This window comes from Triturus cristatus, chromosome 7 (genome assembly GCF_964204655.1).
Source record: "Triturus cristatus chromosome 7, aTriCri1.1, whole genome shotgun sequence".
Taxonomy (NCBI): Eukaryota; Metazoa; Chordata; class Amphibia; order Caudata; family Salamandridae; genus Triturus; species Triturus cristatus.
This window is the reverse complement of record NC_140590.1, coordinates 1,691,217,637-1,691,245,152: the sequence shown is the minus strand read 5'-3', so window position 1 is coordinate 1,691,245,152 and position 27,516 is coordinate 1,691,217,637. Positions and strand designations below refer to the sequence as shown.

At 47.1% G+C, this 27,516-nt stretch overlaps 1 protein-coding gene across 1 annotated transcript in view; it reads right to left on the bottom strand.

Moving 5' to 3' along the window:
- The window catches only part of LOC146812769 (solute carrier family 25 member 36-A-like), a 90,034-nt gene extending 63,362 nt beyond the window's left edge, over nt 1-26,672 (bottom strand). Inside the window, exon 1 of the mRNA XM_085619877.1 lies at nt 25,106-26,672. Coding sequence (XP_085476003.1) covers nt 25,106-25,146 — 41 coding nt within the window. The 5' untranslated portion in view covers nt 25,147-26,672. The remainder of the gene's footprint in view (nt 1-25,105) is intronic.
- Nucleotides 26,673-27,516: the final 844 nt, after the last annotated feature.

The following is a 27,516-nucleotide window of genomic DNA, read 5'->3' as shown; positions in this document are numbered from 1 at the left end:
TAGCAGCGCAGTGACACACTTACAGCACACTTAAGATGGTTAACATCGCATCACGTATTCTCTGCACTCACATACACCGGCAGGACAATGAATGCTTTTCAAGCCATTGAACGTATTTACTAATAAAAACTGGGGTGTCTCGCGCCAGTAGTGATCCAGGCAGTAGCTTGTAATTAGTGAAGAGCAGAGACCTCGTGTGAGGGGAAGCTTCGAGACTCTACGGTCCCAGTGCCACAATCAATGGAAATTGAGGTCTTTGTACTCGATTCTGGAGCTGGGATTGGATTTCAATGCATAGGAGGGAAGGGGAGCGGGAAGGCAATGGGGTGAAAGAGAGGGAGCGAGAGGATAAAGAAGGGCAAGGGGAGGTGAATATCGCACTGGAAGACATAGAAAAGAAAGCACAAGGAGTTCAACCATAATGGTGGTTGAGGTTCCTGTGACCAGAGTTCTCGAAGTCACGCCAGGGATCAGGTGTCTGCATGTAATGAGGAAGAGGGTAGGGACAGTGACTATCAGAAGCGACGGCGCTTACTTAGAAAATGGGAAAAGCAGGGTTGGGAAGGAGGAGTGGATCGGCACTGGGAGATTAAGTACCTCTGCAGGCACGCGGGGGAGGAGGTCACAGCAGATTAGGCAAATATGATCTTGGAGAGCAAAGGAACCAAACACCGATCTGAACAAGCGCGTAGAGTGCCCCCTGCTCTACCCCGCCCACTTCTCCAATGAGCACGCCTGCAGAGCCAGAGAGGCAGCAACGGATCGGGAGGTTCCGAGCTGTAGAATGTAGGTGCATGCAATCTCAGAGAGCAAAGGAAACAAACTCTGATCTGAACAAGCGCGCAGAGTAGGCTCGACTCAACCCCGCCCACTTCTCCAATGAGCACGCCCGCAGCGCCCTAGAGGCAGCAACGGAGCGGAAGGTCCAGGAAGGATAGCAGCACCAACAGGGAAGAAGAGGGCGGGAGGGAAGGTGCTATAAAATACGGGCCCAGAAGCTGAACACGCACCCCTAATATAACACAAGCAGGAGAGAATTTAAACAAGCGGTCTTCCAAAAGGAGACGGAGAGGGCGGAGCAAGTGGGCGCGCGGCAGCAAAAGTGAAAGAAGCTACTGTGAGTGGTGCGCGTGCTGCAGAAGTGAACGTGATTGTGCTCCAGATGGTGCCTCAGGCGCTGAAAGTTGGCGGATGCACGCACGCGTAACCACAAGCGCTAGGCCAGCAACAGCACGTGGTAACACTTTGAATAACCCACGTACTAAATGTCTTGCAGCGCATGTGCTGTCTCAGGCGAGACCTAAAAAGGGACCTCCTGTAAAGGACACAAAGACTTCACCTGCAGCATCTCCACTGGTGGAAGTTCTGTCCTGCCAAATCCAGTTCTGGGCTCTTGGAGGTTCTTCCTGCTCAAAGAACGGAAGAAACCTGCAAAATCGACGCTTTACCCTTCTTGCGGTTGTACTTTCCAGCCCACAACAGCCGTGCGTGAGAAAATCCCGAAACACAGCCCCGTGCGGCTGAAGAAACGGCACATATGGGGCAGCAGCTGAAGAAATTGACCCATCCCCTGTGTGCCGCCACCGCATCGACCCCCAGCGTGGCCTGGATATTTTCACACATCATGTCTGTGCGCAAAGTTTTCTGACACAGCACCCGCAGACCAAAACAGTCATGGAATTGATGCTTCACTTCCCCCCTATAGTCCGGAATCGACGCATCACTTCTCCTGAGTGCAGTGCAGTAGACTTGTCGGATCACCTCCCCAAGGACACAGGAACTGATGCATCACTGTGTTTTACAACACTTCCATTCCCTGCGGCTGTTTTGCCTTGTGGACTTTTACGCATTTGAGGTACTTTGTGTAAAAATCACGCATCCATACTTTCATCTGGACAGAATTATTTGAAACCTTTTAAAAGTCATATTTTGAGTTGTGTATGTTGGATTTTTGTTGTTTTGTTCTGGTTTGGTTTAGACAAAGATACTTTATTTTTCTAAACTGGTGTGGTGTCCATTTGTAGTGTTTTCATTGTGTTACTGTATGTGTTGTGCACGAATGCTTTACACACGGCCTCGGAGAGAAGATGGACTGCTCGTGCCATGCTACCAAGGGGGTGAGCAGGGGTTATATTGAGTGTGTAATCCGCTTATCCTGACTAGAAGTAAAGGTCCCTAAATGGACAGGTTGTATACCACTGCCAACTAGAGGACCTCATTTCTAACATGCCCTAAATGCAAACACACAAAAGCTAGCACCATTCCCAAACTAGCAGTCAGGCAGTACCAGAAGCAGTATCACAGCCCTCACAGAGTACCAGTAAAACACTACCAGAAGCAAGCAGTCTTATAACCCTCATTGACTAGTGGTCACACACTACTGGCAGCACCCACCCATGTTTCTTAGACTAAGAATTCAGCACTCTTGACAGGACTCTCACACCTCTCTCAAAATACCAGTCACATTGTACTGACAGTACTTTTTACTCCATCACAGGGTACAAGTCTTACACCACTGACAGCATTCACAAACTAGCAGACACACAATACTGGAAGCACTTTCACAACCCTCACATATGAGAAGAAAAGAAAATAGTGGATTGGAGCGTGAAAAAATGCAAGCATGAGTCAATGGGTGGATAAATAGATATATGAGTAATGCGGGGGGAGAGTGATTCAATGAATGGGCAATGAGTGGTTGAGTAAACGGTCAGATGGACGAGTTTTGTAACAACGTAAAACAACCTTAGGGCCTCACATTACACTTTTGTTGCATATATGTAATTTTGATTGTAGTATTATTTGAGAGCTTATGTTCTTTACATGTATTTTGAGACTCTATGCCTTTTTGTACAATGCTGCATCTCAGACTTTATAAAAGAAGGGGTTACTGTATGTTTTATTCTTTATATGTTGCAGCCCCGATGAAGCTCTATTTTGGGCCAAAGCGTATTGACTGCACATTTGTTTATGTATAAAAAATAATGAATTCAAGTGATAAGAAACCCCTATCAACGTTGAGAATTTGACTTGATTTTTATGCTAATTTTATCTTGTGTGCTGTCTCAATGTATTAAAAAAATTCTAATGTTGGGTCATCTCACAGTAAGTGAACGTATTTTGTGGAACTTACAGGTGGTGCAGTATAGTGGTCCCTAGCTACGGTTTGCTTCTATGTACACATTGGCAGATAGATGAGTTACTGCACAGATGGAAGCATCCAGGCATTTTCGTTTGTAAGTTAGGCCTATTGGATTTGCCAGTGCTCGTTTCGAATAGTTTGTTGCAACAATCTTCTTCTTTTGAGGTCCTCTCTTTGCACTCTAAGGCGTGCTTGCTGTTCTGTTGCCCATGAGTGAGGGAAGCTTGCACTTGTTGCGGCTTTGATGTGTCTGTTCTTTTGTGTGAGAGGCGTGTGCTCAAATTCTGTGCGCTGTACCAGTTATGTGGGTCTTACTTGAACTTAAGAGAACAGTTGCACTGTACAAAAGTCAATACTTTCTGTACGTCTTGGTCTTAGGCGAATGTGTTATATGTTCAGGATAGATGTGCATTGCACCAGGAAAGTAACTCTAAGCAGTACAATCCAATCACCAAAAATACTGTAATAAAAGGAGGTATATTTCATGAACTCATCAAACTGTTCAGAAAAGCGAGAAATCATCTGTGTTGTGGGGAGGCTGCTTCCTCTTCAACACAACTGAGCTGAGCCCTGACAACTGATTTGTGGAAAGATTTGACCTTCAGTCCTCAGTGCACCACAATCTACTGTTCCTTTTCAAACAACCTCAACAATGGTGACCTTTTTAGAACATAGCTACTATACACAATCAGAATCTTACACAAAACAAGCATCTCCGTGATCATCACACGACAGGTTTCCACTGAACACAAAGCTGAACCTGTTGGCTTCGTTGAACATAGTTTCACGAACCAGGAAGTGCCCAGGCTATGGAAAAGGAAGACAGACTCCTGTTTATGATTGTTATCGTGTGTCCTGAAGAGACCTTTGGGTCTCTCATACCAGAGACCTAATGGGAACCTTAAAATAGCATAGTTTGGTATATTATTACCAGGCCAGCTCATGCAATAAACAGACTCTACAGCAAGTCAGTCCAATGGTGCAGAAACAGTGGGACAGCAGAAGTACTACATGCACCGAAACTATGCGGCCTTTGTTATGCTACATAAACCAAGAGTACAAGTTCCCTAGCTAAGCATACAAAAACAGTGTGGCCCAAACAGTGCTACTCATACAAAGAGTACAGAAACAAGGTGGCAGCAGCAAGTGCAACCCATTCAAAATGTACAGAAACGATGTGGCAGCAGTGCAACCTGTGCTAAGTGCACAAAACAAAGCGGTTGCAGCAGTGCAACCCTTGCTAAGTGTTTTTTTTCTTTTTTTAAAGTGGCTGAGGCCGTGTTACCGCTATCAAGCACGCAGAAACAATGCAACAGTGGTGCTACCTATGCTAAGTATTATAAAACAATCTGGCTGAAGTACTGCCAGTAACAAGCACACAGAAACAATGTTACAGCAGTGCAACCCCTGCTAAGCATTATAAAATAATCTGGCAGCAGTACTACCAGTACCAAGTAGACAGAAACAATTTTACAGCAGTGCAACCCGAGCTATGTACCACAAATATTGTGCCAGCACCACGACCATTACCAAGCAGACAGAAACAATGTGGCAGCAGTTCAACCCATGCTAAATGTACTAAAACAATGGAGTAGGCGAAAACAGTTTGTGCAAGCAGTGATAACTATACCAAATGCACTGGAAAATGTGGCAGCAGTATTACTCATACTAAGTGCACAAAAACAATGCAGCACAAAAGTATGTAACAGGGGCCTTCCTACCCCCAACAACTTGCACAGAAGCTATGAAACAGCAACAGTGCAACCCCTGCCAAGTGTTCAGAAACAATGAGGCAGAAGAAGTGCTACCCATTCCAAAAGTACAGAAGCAATATGGAACAGTAGCACCCAATTCAATTGTACAGAAAAAACGTGGCAGCTGTGCCACCCATATACACATTGGCCAGAAGCAGTGCAACAAAAATGGTAATCCTGGTACAAGAGGTACAGAAACAGAACTACCCATACCAACTGTTACCGCATGTACAAAGTGTGACAGCAGCGCAACTTGCCAGGTGTACAGAATCATATAACAGCAAACTTACTTTCTGTGATTGATGTTTAAAAAGGGTCTAAAAAATTCAGTGATAACTTCAGAACTTGTTAACAAATAGCATAAACGATTTACAACTGGTGTACATAAAATGTATAACAGCAGCAAAACCGCTGCACCCATTACACATTACAAAACAAAACGAGCATGCACAAAAGGTCTAAAAACATCTGCATTAGGTGTACAGAAACATGCTGTGATTGGGGGCGACGCTGCAAAGTAACTGGCTAGAATCACTTGATCTGGCCCCTACCCCCACATTGTCCTGATGTAAACAATTATCATGCTTGCAACTGTGCAACTTCAATGTGTTGTTAAGTGGGGCGGTTATGCCTAGACATGGGTTCTGTGTACACTGTGCCACTGGAACAAAGCTAAACTTGACTGGCTGAGAAGATAAATAACCCCACCCACCTAGCAGGCCACACACAATGTTTTTACTAATAATGCCACCCTGATTTTTCTTAATACTCTTCCATTAGCATGGTCCGATCACAGTGCCATACTATTTGAAATAAAAATCACAGAAAAAAAAGAAAATAAGAAAATAAAAAAATTAAAAATAAAAAAAAAATAAAAAAAATAAAAAAAAAAATCACAAAATCACCCTCCCTATAGACAACAAAACAGCAGAGCATGGCAACTGGTTAAGTCCCACTAATTAAATCGACGCCTGATGGAATCCCAATCACCTGCAATTGGTGACCCAGATGACTTGTCCATTAGCTAATCCAACTGACTTACTACTATTTCCACTCTGGTACCAATAAAGCAACCAAAACATTCCATAGGGGTTCTACCTGCACCTTGTTTCTCAAGGAGACTGAAAACACTCAAATTAAAATGTAGTTGACAAGAACACATATGGAAAGCAAACTACAGCACCCAAGAAAAGGGAAAACAAGCATTGGCATAGCCAATAGGTCTCGCCTTTGTGACATTATAAGTGTTTAGCCATGCAGTATATTTTCTTGCCATCTTTCCCCATGCTGGCTGTGAAATCCAACGCTGACCTGATAACAAGGCAATTTACGTTCGGGCGGCGAATGATTGGAATAGTTAATGAATAAACCTGTATTACTTAACTTTGCAAACTGCATCACCCTGAATTAATTATGTATTGTGTAACTCTGAAAACCGACTCACCTACAGGCATGCGCTCTATGGAAGACGGAAATGATGAATGAATGAACTTGTATTGTGTAACCACAAACTGAATCGCGTTGAGGTGTACATTCTTTGGAAGAGTAATATGAATGAATAAACCTGTATCCTGTGACTTTGCCCATTGAATTAATCATGAAGAGGAACAAGTTTTTCTTAAAGAATGGGTGCACAGATTGCTAAAAAATATAGGCATTGAGAATTTTCTCCTGAGAAGAATCTTTGGTACGCTGCATGCAACGAGCACAGCGGGATGTCGTGCATTCTTTGACGTGCAGGGAGAGCACATTTTGAACCGTCTGCACTTTAGAAATAAGACCGCCTGGCACACAAAGGTGTATTAGAATAACACGTTACCTAAATAGGTTGGTTTGCAAAAAGCAAGACTGCAGGGTAACATTTTTGATTTGTAGGCCACCCTTCCCTTTTGATTTAAAACCGTATGAAAGGATCCATGATCTAAGCTGTAATGCCCACAGTTACAGAGCCAAGAGGAACTTGCAGGCAGCTTTGTAAAAATGTTTTATTAGATTTGCTGCATCATGTGGAGCCTGCGGCCCACCTGGCGCGGTGCCTCCAGGCCCTGCTCTGAAGTGCTGGGGGCTGACACAGATAGATGCTGCCTCTGGTGCATTCCCTGCGTGGGATGGACATTGTTGGAAACATCGAGGCGCAAGATCAGAAGTCCAGTTCAGAAAGCATCCAGTGTGCATAGGGAAATACAGTGTGTTGTGTGTTTGCCTGATGCCTGACCTTTGGAGATTGGTGAAGAGCCACAGTACGTGCTTGCTGAAGTGAGGATGGCTGTTGTCTGCACAGAGCTGCTGGAAAATGAAACTGCTGAACGGGTGTCTCGTCGGAAGAGGTCCAGGGTAGGAGGAGAGAACCAACTAGCTATCCCTGGGGAGAGGCGCGGGAGTGTTTGAGGTAGTGTGGCATAAGTCCTGTATTTTTCTAAGACTACCTTTAAATGCATGGGCCATCCGTGTCACACCTTTTGCAGGACTGTCCCAAAGTTGACAGTTTGAGGTGCAGTGTTATTAATTAGAACAGCGGGTTGCAAGTCGGAGCAGAAATTGCAGTGGCATTAGGTTCTCTCGCAGACCACGCCGCTTACTTAAAATATAAATATGGTGACTGCTGGACATGGATATTATTTTATTTATATTTGATGTAAGGAGGTTGACTGGTATTTTCCTTACATTTGAATACAATACAGCCTCAACAGAAATGGTGCCACGTGTTAGCTCTATGAACGTTACGCTTTTTGCAGAGTGGCCGCCGCAGTCTTTAGTTTTGACTCGTATGTAACACCACAGCTCTGGTTTGAGGGCATCTTTTAGGAAGGTACATTAAAGAACCTTAGTTGTAACGTTTTACACGAACTTGCTCGACGTCATGTGGTAAGCCGAGACCTCCGAAGCTGCGGCACTCTAAGTACTATGCGCAAAGCTTAGGCACATTAATTTGTGTGAGACGGTGAAACAGTGGGAAGCCCAGAGGCAAGGGTTTGGCCCGAGTCGAACAAAAAACTAAACTGGCTCTGGAGGCAGCGCTCTGCCCACTAGTGGCGTAAAGAACAAGCACGCAAGTGGTGGGCGCGCACCACAGCGAGCCATCTGTCTGCGCAGGGCACGATAATTCAAAACAGATGGCACCCGTGCGGGTAACCGCAAGCATTTGGACGTGGGTGGAGCAAAGGCGGGACATGCACCCGCCTTTGCCCAATTGCGTGCTGTCTTTGTTAGAAAGACGCACGCAAAGGCCAATAGCCTGTGACAAAAACACACGCACAAGCGTGTGGTCAGATTTTTAAAGCCCTTACATAAAGTCGTGTTAGGCTAGGCTAGGCTAGGCTCGACCTAAAGAGGGCTGGGGCCAGGGGAGGGGAGCTCACACTGGGGCCTGCTTTCAGGGCTCAGGGGAGGGGTGTTTTGTAACAAGGGCTAGGGGGGTTGTTCTGGGGTCCGCTTTTAGAGCTTAGCGCAAGTGTTTGGGTATTTTTAAAAAGGGCTGAGGGCCAGGGGAGGGGCGTGCCAGGGAGAGGTTTTAGGGCTTACCACGCATATGCCTTTAACATTCATGCTTTTACAACGAAATTCATTGTAAAGGCATGCATGGTAAAGGCGTATTTGTTGTAAAAAAAAAAAATGTGTGGTAAAGGTTATGCATTCGATTTGTAACAACATGCGTTGCAACAGTATGTGCTGTATCGTCATACATCCCTTTCAGAGTTAGTCACCCATCAGAGAGTAGCTTTCTTGACACAGATGCATTGAAAGTATAAAAAGCATAACCGTTATTCGTCCTTCTGCCACAATTCAGATTAGAAAAAAAGCACCCGTGCCATTTCCTGCTGTGGAGTTAAATGCAGTACGCACTGAAGCCTTTAACCCCTTCGCTGCGGCGGAAATTCCGCCGCAGCGCTGGGGGGTGCGGGGGGGGGCAGCGCGGTGGCGCGGTGCTCATGACGGAGCCACTCCGTCATGAGCCACGGTTGGGCTGTGCTCATGACGGAGTGGTTCCGTCATGACTCCGCCCACGGCGCTAATCGCCCGCACAGGCGGGGAATTAGCGCCGCGTGGGCGGCGTGGCCTCCAACGGCCGCAGCATGACGGAACCACTCCGTCATGAGCACACGGCAACCGTGGCTCATGACGGCGTGGTTCCGTCATGAGCACGGAACGAGTTAAGGTTGCTCTCTTTGCAGTGACTGAAATCCAGGTGACAGCTGATAGTTTTGTTCCAACTCCACAAGCAATGCATCCTTTGGTAGAAGCTAAGATGATCTTTCGGTACAACCGAATCCAGGGTTGTTGCCATGCCATCTGGTCTCGAGGCTCAGTTGGTCAGATATCCAAGTATCTTCTACTTTGTGGACCGCTATGCATCAAGTGAACTTGGACCCATGGCTTCCACCGGCGTCATGACCAACCTGTCATGTCCTGTGCAGGCCCATTGTCGTTTTCCCTGTGTTAGCCTGAGCACGTTGCAAGCTGCACTTTGCTTTGCACATATTACTATACAAACTTATTTAGTTTTGTGCCACACTGTACTTTCATACAGAAACCGGGCTTTGTTTATTGGTTCCATTCTTTCCTGGGATTTAGTCTGAACACCGTAGACAAGGTCAAACAACAATACACCTGGTTATTCTGTTCTGGTCAGGCTATAGCACCTAGACAAAAACACAGGAATGCAGCTCTTGTTTGGGAACACATACTTTTGGCATATAGGTAGGCACAGACATGCAAAACACACACTTGGAGAGAGATTTTCAGAGAGGAGATCACGACTACAACAGAGATGTAGAACGTTCATCTGTGCATGCTAAGGTACGGGGTCCACTGCAAACACAGAGAGATCTTCTGATTTATGATCACTTTCCTGTTGTGGGAGGGGGGTTAGTCTACTTTGTCTATTATCAAGAAAGATCCTTTTATGATCTATGGATTACTTACTATGCAGACTGTGTTTGTGTTAGACATCTTCTTACATATTGTGGCACGTATACTGCATACTAGAGCACAATGGTTAAAGTAAATATTTTAAACTTTACTAGTGTCTCTGTCAGATCCTATTGCGGACAAGTAGGAGTGTGAGAGCGAAAGGGTGTGTCCTGTCACTGCGATTCCTGAGAGAGTCCGGAGTGTTGTGTTCTGGGGTGTCTAATCACTTGTTCCTCTGTGAGTGAGTAGGAGGGCAATTGAGACATTATAGCTAGTTGGTCCCGGGCTCATGTGTGCTAAGGTGGTAGGACGACTCAATCTCTGCCTACTAAGGTTCCATGGTCCCAAGTATAGTTCTGTGACTCTGCAGAATCTACTTCTCATTGCTAATAAGAAAGAAGCTGAGATTTAATTTGATGAGGTGACCAAGCTGAAGAAGGACAGCACAGGTTGAAGTTATTGTAAGTTTCTAACAAAGATAGTTTCTTATGTTTACCCACAGGGATGCTGCACAGATTCCTGGAAAAAATTATGTTAGTGTGTAGAGCAGCATGAGCAAACATTCTTGAATAGCAGGGTGGTATATACCCACTGACACATTGAGAAAGATACTAGTTCAAAGTTTGCTGCAATGTTATGTTTCAGGATGCACTTTATATTGTGTTTACCAATGTGTTGGAAATGTTTTGGATCCTGGAACACCTGGTGTTGCAATTGAAAAATTGACTTTATTAATATGCACGCAGATCATAACCCCATTTGAGAATTAGTCTTTAAAGATTAAAGGGATGTTATGAATTGTGTGAACCTGTTGTGTTTTTATTGTATTATTGGGAAATGCTAATAAAACAAGCATTGGCACAGCCAATAGGTCTCGCTTTTGGGACCTTATAAGTATTTCGTTTTGCAGCACAATATCCTTGGTGCAACAACATCAGCTGTTGCATGGCGAAACCTTGTACCTTATAAGTGTTTAGCCATGCAACAGTTGATGTTGTTGCACCAAGGATATTGTGCTGGATAACTAAACACTTAATGTCCCAAAGGCGAGACCTATTGGCTATGCCAATGCTTGTTTAGCGATGTTGTGCAGCATGGATAAAGAGGAACCCACCCCATTAAAAAAAAAAGATGCTATTATGCAGTCACAGCAGCTGTGTCATTTTGTAGGTAAAAGCACAACACATGAACGCACCTACAGCGTGCGTGTGAAGTTTTCTTTTTTTATTTTTTATTTACTGATCCAAGTTGTACTGGTAAATAAAGAAAAATAAAGCAGTGCCAAAGCTTTTTTTTCTTTCTTTTTTTAAGGCAGGTGGAGGGAAATAACGAAAGCAGGGCTCAGAAGCAACACGGAGAGTACTGGTGCGGGAAAGATTACAGAGGATGGGGTCAGAAGCAACACGGATGGCGGCTGGATTAGAGTAGAATGCAGTGGCATAGAGTGCATTGGTTTTGAGTAAAGTGGAGTAGAATGCAGTGGCGTAGTGTAGAGTGATGCAGAGTATAATGGCGTAGCGTGGATTGGTGCAGCATAGATTATGTCACTGCACTTTATGACACTGTAGAGTAGAGTGGTGCAGAGGGGAGTGGCACAGGGTGGAGCAGAGTGCATAGAGGACAGTGGTGCAGAGTAAAGTGGCGTAGAGTAGATTGATTCAGAGTGGAGTACTGTGGTGTAAAGTGAAGTGGTGTAGGGTAGAGTGGGGCTGCATAGAGTGGAGTAGAATGCCGTTGAGTTCAGGGTGTAGAGTGCAGTGGTGTAGAGTGTTGCAGGGTAAAGTGGTGCAGAGTATATTAGAGTGGCATAGAGTGGATTGGCGTGGAGTGGTACAAAGAGTGCACTGGCATAGAGTGTAGTGGCATATAGTGCTGTGTTGCAGAGTGGCAAAGAGTAGAGTGGTGCAGAGTAGACTGGAGTGGCCTAGGTTGGAGTGGTGTAGAGTACAGTGACAAAGAGTATAGTGGTGCAGTGAAGAGTGACGTAGAGGGCATTGGCATAGAGTAGAGAGGTGCAGAGTAGAGTGTAATGGTGCAGAGCAGAGCGGTGCAGAGTAGAGCGCAGAGGTGTGGAGCAGAGTAAAGTGGAGTGCTGTAAAGTGGAGTATGCATGGTACAGTAGCACACTGGCATTAGAGACAGCACATCTTCAATTAAAATGGCTATTACATTTGCACAGACATACAGCTTTACTGATAAAAGTATACAGCGCACAGTGTGTGGAAATGTCATCACCTAGTGTATTGATTTGTTTTAAAATATTTGTGTCCACCACACTTCAGAATTACCCAAAAAATAGTGCTTCATTCGCGTTTTCCTAAATCTGATAAATGCTTAAATATCCGCCCAGTTCATTTACAGGCATTTTTTTCTAGCACACAACAAATTTAAAAAAACATCCTACAGCCATCCTTCAGCACACCCCCAGTAGCCAGCATGGTTATCACATAAATCTTCTCACTTTGAAGACAGAGAAAGAAAGGTGAACACCAAGCTTCCTTGGGAGACAGAGCCTGACATTTGAATGCATAGCAAATGTTACAAGATAAGAACAAGCTTTAAAGGCCGGTTTAGAGAAATCAAACGCATGTGGAAGGATACAGTAAACAAGTGATGCTCTACGGGAGGGTCGACCTCAAGTTGGACAGCCTAAAACAAAGCCAGCAAACAGAAACCAATCAAATTTGAGTTACAAACCACAAAGCCAATGGTGAGCAATGGGTGAAATGCACTGCCAGGGAAGCTTTCTGAATGTCCCAACGATTTATTCAGCAATCCAGAGAGCTGCCATGTCTGGTAGGCTTTGGAGTAAAAAACCCTGAATCAGATGCACAGTTGCTTTTAGAGGAACTGTGAGGAGCTGGAGAAGGTCTTTCACATTGCCCCGAACCATGACAATTCACTTCAAGACAACTTCTCCAGGAAGGATGTCGGCTTGTAGCGGCTACCTGCAGGGTCTTCCTGGCACTCTAGCAATCAGGTGCCACACATAAGCCCCCTGCTGGCAAATTGCTTTAAAGAGCATTGTCAGGAGTCGGACAGTGTAATTCGTGCAAAGGCCACCGATGTAATTATGTTGTCTGGCCCCTGACAGTGCTGGTTGTACAAACTAAAAGTTTTCTGAGAAAAAAAAAATCCCTTGTTCCATGCATTCCTCACTCCACAGAATGAGCAATTCTTGTTCACCAGGGGATTTCGGTGGCATTTCACTTTTTTTTGCCGATCCCAGCAGGCGAGCACAAAAGCACCGGAAACGGTAGAATTACACTCATTTTTGCATCTGCTAACTACGAATTGGGAAAAAAAGGATTTCGCCCACCCCAGTCCAAAGTACTGTAGGTTTCCGAATTTTGAACATGTCTAGTACCACACAGTCTGAATTTCCATGTGCAATCAATCCTGCGCCGAAGGCCCGAGAAACAACTCTTTTTTTATTGACATTGAACCAGCATCTTTAACATGTCAGTGGCACCCTATTGCTTTATGTAAGCATCACTCTCTCAAGATCTTTCCTATAAAAACTGCATATTGTGCGTTAAAGTGGAAGCCAACCCGTGGCTACAGATAACACTGTCATGCAAATTCACGGAGAGCCAAGTCTTACATTTATGAGCACATGACACACAAGAAGCATTGCATTTGTGTTATTAACACAGGCCCACTCTGCAATGAGGCGGGAGATTGCGCCAAATCGGTGTCCTCTCTGCTGAAAGTCAAGGATGCGGCTGGGACTGTTGCAAGGAATTTTATAACTTCCTGCACAGACCTGTTCAGTGAATATCGGCTCGTGAAAAAGTGATCGCGATCAAGCGCGCGGCGAGCGATGCGCTTAATGAGCATGAGGAATGCCATTTGTCGCCTCTGCTCAAGCACGCGCCCGCGCACATGCACTGCAAGCTGTAGCCGGCGGTAGCATTTTTTGAAGCCCTTACTTAAAGTCTCGCCAGACCAGCGCAAGCGCTGGGTCAGACGAGACCTAAAAATACAATTATTTCGCAGAATACAAAAAAGCTATAGAAGAAGAAAAAAAAAAAAAGACTACTTCTCGCAAAAAATCTAATTAGCAAAAAACTCAAACAAAGAACTGTTTTGACCAGTCAATAAGCTTGCCACCCTTATTAACATCACTGTTACCTAAACCAGTCAGGCTTTTTGTAACACACTAACCAATGGCTCTCTCAATAAAGTGGAAGTGATTTTTAATAAATTCGCTGCCCATGCAAAACCAGCAACAGTAAATGTAAGCTCTGACCTTTCACTCGCTGAATCTACAAGTTTAAATAAAGTCTCTCCCCTAAACAAGGAGCAAGTAAAACAACTCATCAATTCGCTAAATCAGGTTCCCCACTCGAATCCTATCACCCTCATTGGCAAAATTGGCCACGGCCGTTATTTTTGATCAACTAACCCCCATTTACCCCTAAACAATAGAAAATGGCCGGCATCCTTCCGCTGTTGAAACAAGCATTTGCAATGCAATATTTCTCGCATTTGCGAGAGTTTAGGCTATTGGCATTGCAAATGACAATGCGTTTTATTTATCGGTTTTGATAATTAACACATAAATAAAAGACATTGTCATTTACAATGCCATAGCTCAAACTCTTGTAAATACGAATGTTTATTGTACTTAATTTCTTCTTCTTTATAGCGCCTCAAACGCTTCTGGCCACTTTGATGCTAGTGACAGCATTCACACCAGCATTTGTGTTTATGGTTTTATTACAGTGCACATACCTTTGGAGGAACTGGTGGCCGAAGTGGCCCAGGAGCAGGAAACGTAAGCTGAGCCCCAGACACTTTAAACGCATAGTAAACTCGTCCCTACTGAAATACAACTGGCTCTATGCAAACAACTGCATGTTTTGTTTACAATGTGTAATGGAGTTCAATTAACATATCACAAACACAAGGAACACATTATATATTCTTGCCAGAGATGCCCTGGTGCTGTATACGCGGTGCCTGGGAAATACACCCCCCCCCCCTAAACACTGCCACCCAGGGAAGGAATACCACGGTCTTCACTCTGCACTCGGAGAGCTGAGCAACTGTCACTCCACACTCCTTGTCAGACATTGCACACTACAGGGAATAACAGGCGCTGCATACTGCTTGCAGAGAGCAACAGAAACTAAATGTATCCCTGAGAGCGAGCGCCATGCGGTGCACACTCCCTTTCAGAGACCTCCGGGCCCTGTACACACTCCCTGCCAGGGCACGTCACACTGTCCCTAGAGAGCAGCGGTCCCTGTAGCCTCCCCTCCAGGGAGCACCAGACCTGCACAGTGCTTCCAGACAGCACCAGTCACTATACACTCCCTTAAATAGAATACCAGACACTGCACGTGCATGCACAGAGCATACGACACTGCAAACTCAATTGCAGGGATTATCTGGCGTTATATAAAATCAGAAAAATAAATTAACAAAAAAGAACGTGTCAGATTCCAATGAGACTAAGCAGATGGAAAGAGACGATCTGCGAATGTGGGCCACCTTTTTTGGGAGTGCCGGGCCCACTTGTGATACCAGTCCAACCCTGCCAACAAGGTTTGCATGACAGCAGAATAAATGGCGAGAGAGCCCTCCCAAAGGACAGTAAGAATGTGCTTGGCTGCGCTGCTCGTTTTCCATTACCGTTAGCAGAAGACAGCTGTAGTCTCTTGATCTTCTTTCTTTATTAGGTTGCGATAATAATTAAGCCTATCTTTGGAGGATATTGGTCTCGGGAAGAAAGGGCGTCTAAACTGAAGCAACTACTCACGAAGACTCGACCACATCAAAAGGGAAACTTCAATAACAGGCAGTTTAGTGGAGGTAGTGGGTTTTATAGCCAGCTACGCCCAAGTGTTTCCCGATCTTGTGAGAGGTGAAAGTCTTGCGAGAGTGTGAATCCAGGCAAAGATAGGCACAATCAGGATGGCACAATCAGGATGTGTGGGGTGCTAAGGGCAGCGCAGGTGTTCTGTAGAACAATATCCTCTCCTGACCTCTCCTTGTCATCCTACACTTCCTGGTGTCATCCTCCACTCCCTGTGATTCCCTACCCCTGTTGTGTCTGTGGGCTGTAGAAAAGGAGGACCTGGGCAGCCATTACACATGCCCCAGTACTGCAACACAGGACAAGCTTTTCTGGTGCATGCATCACCTCCTGCGGATTTGCAGATATGGATTCAAAACCACTATTTTTCAATATAGTAACTTAAGCGGCGCAGCACGCCGCTTTTGCTGCGCTGCTTACGAAAAGGGTATACAGTCACAAAAATAAAATTTGGCCAGCTGGATCACAAAAAGAAAAGTGCGACGGCAATGAGGAGCAAGTTGCCCCGGTGCCCAATAAAATAAATAAACAGTGTCGGAAAAGAAAAGCGCGACGGCAATGAGGAGCAAGCTGCCCCGGTGCCATAAAAAATGGTGCACGCGTGCAGTCTTCACTTTTCAAGCACTGCACTCGTGCTTGTGGCGCGCCGCTGCTCGCTCCCGCAAGGTGGATGCAGCCACGAGTGCAGTGCTTGAAAATGAGCAGAGCGACAGCTAAAGTCCCTCCTATACAGTGCATGCGCGCTGCGGAGGCGAGACCTAAAAATCAAATCTGAACCCTCAAGATCCTAACAATTACCGCCCCATTTCAAGGACTGCTCTCCCAGCTAAAATTGTTGAAAAACTAATTAATCAATTATCTATCTACAGGTTAAGCAACTCCTTGGTCCAACATAATATGGGTTCAGAAGTGAACATAGCACAGAAACAGCTCTCCTCACAGCTACGGAACAAATCAGAGCCACATTACACAGTGGTGGGAAAGCAGCACTTATTCTGCTTGATCTCTCAGCAGCTTTTGATACTGTCAATCACAAGGTGTTGATTGACCATCGCGCAGAAATTGGCATCAAAGGGAAAGCACTAGCCCTACTTAGTTCCTTTGTCAGTGAACAAAGGGTAACCGTGGGTTTGTTTGCCACCTTATCCAATATTTACGATAAATCTTTGGCCACCCTGGTCATATCATTTGGATTCTCCCTTAGGTCATATGCGGATGACACCCACATTGTTGTATCTTCGGCCTACAACAAAAGAGAACACCAAAAAGAGAGTCAAAAACTGCATGATAACTATCAACGAATGGATGAGTTCAAACTGCCTTAAGTTGAACTCTGTAAAGACCGAGGTGGTCCTTTTTGGCAAAGACACCTCCTTTTGGTCACCAAGTTGGTGACGGCAAGAACTGAGCAATCTTCCTGTGCCAGTAAACAAAGTTAAAAATCTTGGAGTCTAACTCGACAATAAACTCACTTATGGTGAGCAAGTAAAATTTGTCATTTCATCTGCTTTCTACACCATCAAAATTGTGAAGAAAACTCTACCCTATCTCCCAGAGGATGTACGCAAATTATTTGTTACTAGTCTTTTCCTGTCCAAACTTGATTATTGTAACAGGCTTTACCTGAACATTCTAAAACAATTCCTTAAAACACTTCTAGTCCTTCAGAACACTGCAGTATGCATGCGTTTGGGCTTCCCTAAATATCATTCCACTAGACATGCACTTTGTACGGTCCACTGGCTACCAGCCTGACAGAGAATATCCTTTAAAGCCTTGTGTATTACACACAAAGCACTCCTCGGAAAAGGCCCAGAGTTCCTACAAAAATGCTTTAAGTGGTACCACCAATCCAGACAACTGCGCTCCGCTGGAGCTAAAAATCTGGCGATTCCAAACAGCAAACTCTCTTCCTGGAGAGGACGAGTCTTTGTATTAAATGCCTCGTAACTCTGGAATTCACTTACAACACATATCAAATATATTACCGACCTCTGGCCCTTCAGAAAAGCTTTAAAAACCTTGCTTTTCAAAAACTAATGTCCCAAGATTTCTTTTTAGATCAAGTCAATTCACCCCTAATGCTGAAGCAGCGCCAATATACCCTTGGGTTGCACTTTATAAGTAAATTTGACATAACATTTAACATAGCATAACTGATGAGCCCTAATAAATTAAAAGCCGGTCTTGGGATACTAGTGTTCCAGTTCAAGGAGGACTTGGACTGGGAAGATGGGCCAGTCTGTTCAGATTAGAGCAGGGTCAAATCGGATTTGCATACAGCTGGGTCAACTGAGGTGGCATGGTGTGCAAAATAACGATGGACTGGGGTGCGGCCAGATTACCAGGGGGTGAAATTAATGTAACCATTCCCTCCATCCCTTTTTCTATACTTCATTGTGACTGGTGGTATGGCACCCATCTGATGATGCATGTTCCTATTTTACGCACTTCCGCCAAGCTATTCCTAGATTTCGGGGCCTGCACAGATACATGGTTCTCAGTCACTCACCCCAAACATTCATAGTAGGTTAGCTCCAGCAAAGTCCAGTGTCAAGAATTGATAGCTTAGTAAATGGCACAGGGTTCATTTGCCCTAATACCCCCCTTTCAGCAGAAAATGAGAAGTGCTGCACAGGGATGCCTCAACAGCCACCCAAATATGGGATCAGATTTATCAAAGGGTTTTACCCATTCGGTGTGTATGGGAAAGTTAGTTTGTACATATGGCCCATGGCCTCAAGAAAGACTCCTTAGATACCGAACAAGCTCTGCCTTGTCAGAGGAGGACTCAGAGGTGCCATTTGCAGACATACGACTTCCTGCTTTGTCGCCTGATGAACGGTAGTCCTTAGATAGCCCTTTCCCAAACGACAAGGTTGTGCAGGCGATAAGAAACCTCCAGTCCGGTAAGGCATTAGGCTCAAATGGCCTGCCGATAGAACTGTACAAACTAAAACCTGACTCCATTGCCCCACACCTACGAGCAATGTTTGCAGAGAGTAAAGAGAAGGGAATGCTTCCCTATGACCAGTGGGTAGCTACCTTAATGACAATTTATAATGAAGGTAAGCCCAGGGATAGGTACTTGTCATACGGACCTATTTCCCTGCTAAAAGCAGAACCCAAGATCTTGGCCAACCTGTTGGCGAGTCGCTTGACCCCAGTTCTCGGAAAGCCAGTACACCCTGATCAATCAGGCTTTATGCCTCATCGTAATACAGCACTGAACTTGCGGCGGCTGCATGGCGTACTGGGCAGAATCTAAACGATTCAGGAGGCGGCAATGGTAGTATCACTAGATGCCACAATGGCATTTGATACCATCGATTGGTCGTATCTTTTTGCAGTCCTGACGAAGCTAGGTTTCGGACCCAAATTTTTCGGGTGGATGAGGCTGTTGTATGCCAAGCCCATGGCACAGGTAGTGGTCAACAACAAGAAGTCGAAGGTGTTTACGTTGGGCTGTGGGACACGTCAGGGCTGTCCGTTGTCCCCACTATTGTTTGTGCTCTCCCTTGAGCCATTAGCGACATGGATCCGTAAAGGTCCAATAATCTGTGGCCTCAAGTGGGCGGACACATGGGAGGACCGTTTCTCCTATATGCGGATGACATTCTTTTATATCATGCCTCCACAAAGGCATCGCGTCATAGAGTCATCAACATATTTAAAGATTTTGGGAAGAATTCCGGTTACAGGATCAACTGGACCAAGTCTGTAATATATGTCCTCAGTGGTGATCCCCCACCCCCATCAAAGAACTGCCCAATCCAGGTGGCCCGGGATGGCTTCCAATACCTGGGTATCTTCATCTCAACAGTCTCAAATACGCGGTACGATCGTAATCTGCCTCCCCCTCCAGAGATTGACGCGAGATGTTGCACACTGAAGGACGCTCTCGCTATCTCTGCTGGGACGAGAAGCACTTATTCAAATGATGGCTTTGCCTTGTTTCTTGTATGCCCTGCAGAACCACCCCGACCCAATCCCAGCACGATATTTTAAAGAAGTTGAAGGCCTCCAAAGAGAGCTACTCTGGGAGGGCAGACCACACATAGCCTTACAAAAGCTAGTACTGTCATGGTGTGATGGTGGGATAGCTCTCCCAGACATAAAAAAATATATATTATTGGGCTGCCCATCTGGCCGCAATCAATCACTGTACATATAGGTGCAGGGATGACCCAGAGTATAGGATGGGCAAATGGCTGCTTCCACGAGGCAATTTCAACAGGGCCATCTACTCCAATGCTAAAAAGTTTCCACTCACTGGGCCAACCAGACACTCGGTACAAGTCTGGAAGGCAGTGAATAAAAGTCTGGGGTGGGACCAGAAGCTCACCAGGGCCACTCCTTTGTGGGACACTGCGCAGTTGGGAACTCTGCGTGCATCGAAAGGGTTTGACAAATGGGATCTGATCGGGATCTCAAAGAACGGAGATCTGAGGCAGATGGTGTCATTTGCCGCCCTGAAAAAAAGAATACGAATTAGCTGATACTGAATATTTCCGGTATTTACAGGTGCGTCATGCACTAATACTGAATTAGCCCAAGGGGAATCTCCCCCAGAGTCCTCGCCTCTGCCCACAAAAGCGATCTCCCTCACATACAAGAAACTAATAAACAACACTTGCGATCCTCTCGTTTTGACCAGGGGGCGGTGGGAGAGAGATGGATTAGTACTTGACGACGGGGAGTAGCAGGAGGCAGTAGCATCCCGAGAGAAGTCGCGATTTCCTCCAGACTCCGCCTGGTTCAGTTGAGGATTTTACATAGGGTCTATGTGTCAGGGTCCAGGCTCGTTAGCATGGGGAGAGTGTCTGACGGGTTGTGCACGAGGCAATGTAGGCAGAAAGGTACATTCATGCACATGATATGGGACTGTGCAGATATTCAGACTTACTGGAAGGGGATAGATGATTGTATAAATGAAGTACTCGAAGTGAGACTCAGACCTGAAGCCAAGCGATGTCTATTGGATGTCTGGGAACCTACCGATTTAAATAGCAAAGGGAAAATGTGGGTAACACTGGGCCTGATGGTAGCTAAGAGAAACATCGCCCGGCTGTGGGGCTCTGGAGTGTTGCCTACATTGACTACCTGGAAGGCAGACATGGATTGGTGCATGCTTAGAGAAAAGACAGTGTATGTTGCACAGGCGTGTCCCAAAAAGTGGTCCGCAATTTGGGACAAATGGAATGTATACAGAGAGAACATTTGTATCCCACCTACTGTCCCTTCCCCCCAAAGAACCTCTAACGCCACGAGTCCCCACTTTCCCTGTCATACCGCTGTGGTTCATCGTCAGAATGCTGTTTATGTAAAATTGCTGTATTGTTCCTCCCTTTGTATTCAGAAATTTCAATTTATAAAAAAAAAAAAAAAGGACTCCTAAGAATCCAGGCGATCCCAGGAAAGAGCCTGCCATTCAGAGAGCTCACAGTCTATTACCAACCTCCCTGGGGAGTGTCCAGAAGCCCCTCCAGCCAGAAGCAGGGGCTTTGTGCGCGTGTGTGGCAAGAAAATGAGACTGGCCAGTAACTCATCCCAGCTCGTTTTACTCTAGTCAGAACCAGGAGAAGGCTCACTGCAGGCTTCGCCGATGTGCCATCTTGCTTACGCAGAAAGCCCATTTAGAGTTCTTCTGATGGCATCGACAACAGGTCATAGATAGTAAAAGTATAATACTCCCTGTCTGTCTCTAAGACTCCTACAAGAGCCAGCCACTAGCGAAGCACTGTATACTCAGGGCGGCAGGTTTGATTTAAAGAAGCTCCCTTCCTGCTGCAGAAACTGCACAACTCAGGAAGTAAGAGAAACTCCCGGGGGAAAGAATGGATGGTTCAAACTCCAGAAATACAATTAGCACAAAACACACAATCCTTCTCTGGGGCATCACCCATAAAAAAACAGAACATCCATCCCAAAGAGCAGTCCCTTATACAACAGCTTTAAATGAAGTGCGAGCGACTGTATTTTTGTTTTAACAGAAAATAGCAGCCCTTCAACTAAACAAGCAGAACAACATTCAGTTGGTGAGCATGGAGAAGATCCAAGTTTGAGTTGCATGAAGTTTTCTTCTTATGTGTGTCCGGTGCATTTGTGAATGTGCCTGCAACTCATGTATGCTAGCCACAAAATTTCAGCAGGCCTTTGTTTTGAACATTGCGTTCTTTATGGTCTCATAAATCGTAGTTGGATGCACTTTTCGGAAAAGGGGTCAAATAAGCAGGGGAATAAAACTGCGACTCTAGGTACACTGGTGCTTTCTTCAAGTACCTTGGTCATGGAGTTCTTTACAGAGTCTCTCTCTTTAACTTTAGGTCTAAGCTCCCAAACCTTGCTTTTGGCAACCCACCGCTCAACCGAGGAAAAAAAAAAAAGAAACCTCCCCGCAGCCTGGCCTGGCAAGTTGCTGGACAGATGGACCTGACCCGGGGACACCGCGCGCGTGACGCAAGATGGCGCGTGCCAAGGGCTGGAGGTGTGTGAGGGGCCGGGCCCCCTGGCACAGACCTCTCCCACCCTCAGGCGATGACGCAAGGCACTGCCGCCACCCGGCTACCCTCGACGCTGGCACTGAGGCGCTAAACCTGGAACCACACATATTTACAATATAAACTCCACGCACCGTGGCGGGGGCTAGATAACAGGCATTGCGCACGCGCCCCGGGCCACACCCCCCCCCGGGAACAAACTGCAAACGCGTCAGAGGCCAACTCGATGCCGGCGGGAAGAGCGCCCTTCCAGAGGTGGCGCAACCCCTCGCAGCCTGGACCACTGACAGGCCGTGACGCAGTTGGGTGACTCTCTGCAGCACGTCGGCCTGTCTCCAGGTCATCTGCCAATGCACTGTAATGACTGGCACCCGTGCTGAACTGTCACTCATGAGTGGGTGACGCAGCAGCATGTCTGCCTGTCTCCAGGCTCTCAGGAAAATGCACTGTACAAACCCGTGCAGTACGGTCACTCATGAGTGGGTGACGCTGCAGCATGTCTGCCTGTCTCCAGGCCCTCGGTAAATGCACTGTACTGACTGGCACCCGTGCCGAACTGTCACTCATGAGTGGGTGACGCAGCAGCATGTCTGCCTGTCTCCAGGCTCTCAGGAAAATGCACTGTACAAACCCGTGCAGTACGGTCACTCATGAGTGGGTGACGCTGCAGCATGTCTGCCTGTCTCCAGGCCCTCGGTAAATGCACTGTATTGCTGGCACCCGTGCCGAACTGTCACTCATGAGTGGGTGACGCTGCAGCATGTCTGCCTGTCTCCAGGCCCTCAGTAAATGCACTGTACTCACTGACACCCGTGCTGAACTCATGAGTGGGTGACGCTGCAGCATGTCTGCCTGTTTCCAGGCCCTCAGTAAATGCACTGTACTGACTGGCACCCGTGCCGAACTGTCACTCATGAGTGGGTGACGCTGCAGCATGTCTGCCTGTTTCCAGGCCCTCAGTAAATGCACTGTACTGACTGGCACCCGTGCCGAACTGTCACTCATGAGTGGGTGACGCTGCAGCATGTCTGCCTGTCTCCAGGCCCTCAGTAAATGCACTGTACTCACTGACACCCGTGCTGAACTCATGAGTGGGTGACGCTGCAGCATGTCTGCCTGTTTCCAGGCCCTCAGTAAATGCACTGTACTGACTGGCACCCGTGCCGAACTGTCACTCATGAGTGGGTGACGCTGCAGCATGTCTGCCTGTTTCCAGGCCCTCAGTAAATGCACTGTACTGACTGGCACCCGTGCCGAACTGTCACTCATGAGTGGGTGACGCTGCAGCATGCCTGTCAGTCTCCAGGCCCTCAGTAAATGCACTGTACACACCCGTGCAGTAGTCACTAATGAGTGGGTGACGCTGCAGCATGTCTGCTTGTCTCCAGGCCCTCAGTAAATGCACTGTACTGACTGACACCCGTGCCGAACTGTCACTCATGAGTGGGTGACGCAGCAGCATATCTGCCTGTCTCCAGGCCCTCAGTAAATGCACTGTACTGACTGACACCCGTGCTGAACTCATGAGTGGGTGACGCTGCAGCATGTCTGCCTGTTTCCAGGCCCTCAGTAAATGCACTGTACTGACTGGCACCCGTGCTGAACTGTCACTCATGAGTGGGTGACGCTGCAGCATGTCTGCCTGTCTCCAGACCCTCGGTAAATGCACTGTACTGACTGACACCCGTGCCGAACTGTCACTCATGAGTGGGTGACGCTGCAGCATGCCTGTCAGTCTCCAGGCCCTCAGTAAATGCACTGTACACACCCGTGCAGTAGTCACTAATGAGTGGGTGACGCTGCAGCATGTCTGCTTGTCTCCAGGCCCTCAGTAAATGCACTGTACTGACTGACACCCGTGCTGAACTGTCACTCATGAGTGGGTGACGCAGCAGCATATCTGCTTGTTCCCAGTCCCTCCGCCAATGCACTGCACTGACTGACACCCGTGCCGAACTGTCACTGGGCGACGCTGCAGCATATCTGTGTGTCCCCAGGTCCTCCGCCGATGCACTGTACTGACACCCGTGCCGTACTGCCACTCACCACGGGTGACGCAGCAGCACGTCTGCCTCAGTCAATGCACTACAGATGCCACACTGCGAGTGAACACGGGTGACGCAGCAGCACGCCTGCCTCAGTCAATCAGCACCAGCTGATGCCTGCACCGTTTAATGCACGCACATCAGGCTCCCTGACCAAGGAGTGCCGCGGCCGCCCGGTCCCGGCCTGCTCCCTCCAACAGGGCCATGTTATTGCGGCTGGCTGCAGTGAGCGGCTGCTCCACCTGTCAGCTCCCACTGAAAACAGCACATGACGCATCACGGGGACAACGCCGCTGCACCGGCGCCTATCGCTCTACGCAGGAGTGCACCCAGTGTCATTGCTAAACTGCACAACACAACAGAACCGTAGATTCCGATCCCTGCGCGTCTGCGTGCAACGATGAAAGAAAATTGTACTGTTTGACTGATTCGGTGCCGCAAATTAAATCTCAGTGTTTTTATTCCTATAAAATAATTTCACAACCTCGTAGGTGCTCACACTCTGCTTCGGAGAGTAAACTGCCCCTGCTACACACATAGATGGCGTGCACCTCTAATGCACAGCATAGGACCATGGGCTGGCCCAAAATGCTTAAATTTCACCCTTGGGCCTGTTTGTGCTAGAACCTGCCCGCCTAGGCCTGCTACATACACATATGATATATATGCCTAGTTCTACAATGCAAAGAACTAAACCTCTCACCGGTTGCTCTCAGGAAATTGGATTAGGGGGGGGTGCAACTGTTTCCCTGGCAGATGCCGAGGGGCGCTCCCAATGCATGGTACATGGATGGACCAGTCGGGGCAAGGATGCACTGCGTGCAGCTGGTCATTGGGTGGATGGTGGACCGTCATGCAGCACCTGGTAGGAGTATGAATGAAAGAACAACAAAAATATCCCACAAATGACATCACAATGCAAAACTCACCCTCCTGCGACGAGGTGCAGCAGCTGGGAGTGGTGGGACATGCTTTCTTCAGACGAGGCAGCCAGGGTCGCGCAGGTGGTGGGCAGGGATGAGAATCCAGTCTTGGGTTATGTCGCCTTGGCAGACACCACATCAGCCTCGAACGGATTCACACTTGGTTTTGACCTTTGACACAAAAGCTAAACAAGCCTTGAACTTCAGCACTGACCCAATCTTGAGTTTCAGCAGCAGCGCCACTCCAGAAGTCCTTGTTTCCTGAGGCACATTCAAATTCGCCCTGTGCTCCGGTATCAAGGCAGCTCGATTCCTGGCCCCCAGCAGTGGGGGTTACTCATCCTGGACCTCCAGGGTCACTGCAGAGATGATAATGACCCACGTCTTCAACAGAGCAATAGTCTTCAACCCCCAGCACAGCTTGGATTCCGGTTCAGGCTGCACAGACCCAAGGTGACACCTGTGACCTCCAGCAATGGTGCGTTATTGAGTTTAACTCCAGTAAAGATTGCTCCTAAGTTGAGCCGTGACCTCTGACCTCGATCTCAGGTGAGCCTCCAGGTAACCTTTGCTCGGGATCCAAAGATAGGAGTCACCTGTGGCAACAGTCGGTTTTTTATTTCAGAATGGAGGCACATTTAGCCTTGAACTTTGAACCTACAATTACCTCGGTCTGTAGGAGCACGCGGGGCGTCCTGGCTGCTGGCCCTTGGACAGGGGCCGGCGATTCCTTCAGATCTGTTGCAGGTGGAAGTTGTGCTCTCGTTGCAGACTTCCGAAGACTGCTTCCTTGGCGCCGGTGTCGCTCATCTCAGGCAGAAGTGGGCGGGGACTGATTGTCTATGCCCCGCCCCTCTCGGGCTCACTCACTCTCGCTCTCCCCTCTTCTCTATATAGCTCTTTTACCTTCTATATTTTCTCTCTCTCTCTCTCTTTCATGTGTTCACGCACTCTGGCGCAGTCTCTTACGATTCGTTTCCTCTACCTTCTTGATGTCTCTTCACTCTGACTCTATCATCTAGTTTCTGATCTGCATGCCTCTTCTCAGTATGTTTTCCATATATTATTATTTATCTGTTCGCTCTCTCCTTTCTAAGCTTGTTTTCACGCTCTCAGCTCTGTCTGGTTTTCATTTTCTCATCTCTGCCTCCCACCCCTCTTTGTTTTCCTGGTCGCTTGGATCTGTCGCTTGCCTCAGTTTTCTCTGTCTCTTTCCCACGGGCTCCTATCGATCTGTTCCCTGTCTGGCTGGAATCAGCCCCTTCCCTGCCTGCGTTGTGCTTCTCCTCTCTCGGTCTGCCTCTCTGTCCCTGTTGCTTCCTCCTCTATGCTCTACCTCACCCTGTGTTTTTCCGCTTGCCTCTTTCTCGCGCCCGGTGTCGTGTTCCTCCCTCCCTCCCTCCTCTGACGCCTCCCTACGTCGCTCTCCCTCTCTCCGTGATCTCCCAGCCTTGCAGTCTCTTTCGTGCACCCCCTCAGTCGCTCACCCCTGTACTCCAGAAATCTCTTCCGGTGCAGCCCCTGGCACGTCTCGTGGTCCGCCTGTGGACGGATCTTCGAAAACAACTCGCCTGGGAGCGAAGGAGGGGCTGGGGGGAAGGGGTGAGGAGGGGGAGGAGTCCCATCCTAGGGCCCACCCCTCCTGTCCAGACTCTGGTCTCACACCCCTCCGGTTTCTCCTGTCAGGGGCGGCTGCGGCCGGATTATTTACAAATAAACCCCAACTGTCCAGGGCACCTTCTACGTGGTAGTACTTCCGCCATAGTTTTCGTACCTTGTATTTGGTACCAGATGAGTTTTAAGGCACTGGCATAGTTGCTATGGCCCAGAGCCCCAGCCTTTCAGGGGGCCCCCTTGATAGAGTAAACTCTGTTCTGCAGAGAATCTTGCCCTGATGACCATGAATAATTATTATATAAATTGTTTTAAATACAGTTTCCCTGTAATTTATTTTCAGTGTGGGTGATCTGTGGGAGTCTATTGCAGACATTTTGCAGAGAAATCTGTTTCGTGCAACATCCATTAAAGAAAAGTTTGTTTTAGAGTAAAACAGGACTTCACATAGGAAAATAGGAGGGGGGTCACTTAAATTATTTCCAAAAATATTAGTGAGATTCTGCTGTGTTACAATAATAAAAACAAATGCCACTATCCTCAATATTAGATGTAAACACATTTAGAATTTGGACCAATGTGCCTGTGCACTCTTAGTGACCCGACCAAAGAGGGCATGAAAGAACTGAAACTGGGTCATAAATTGGAGGTGTTGAGTGATGTGGCTGTGAGGAGGATGCTGAGGATTAGTCTTGCTGCAGCGTTCTGGACATTCTGGAGTCTTCAGAGGCGGTTCTGGGTGTTGCCGTCGTAGAGTGTGTTGCTTGCCATTCATTGGCTTTCTGGTTTGTAACTCACATTTG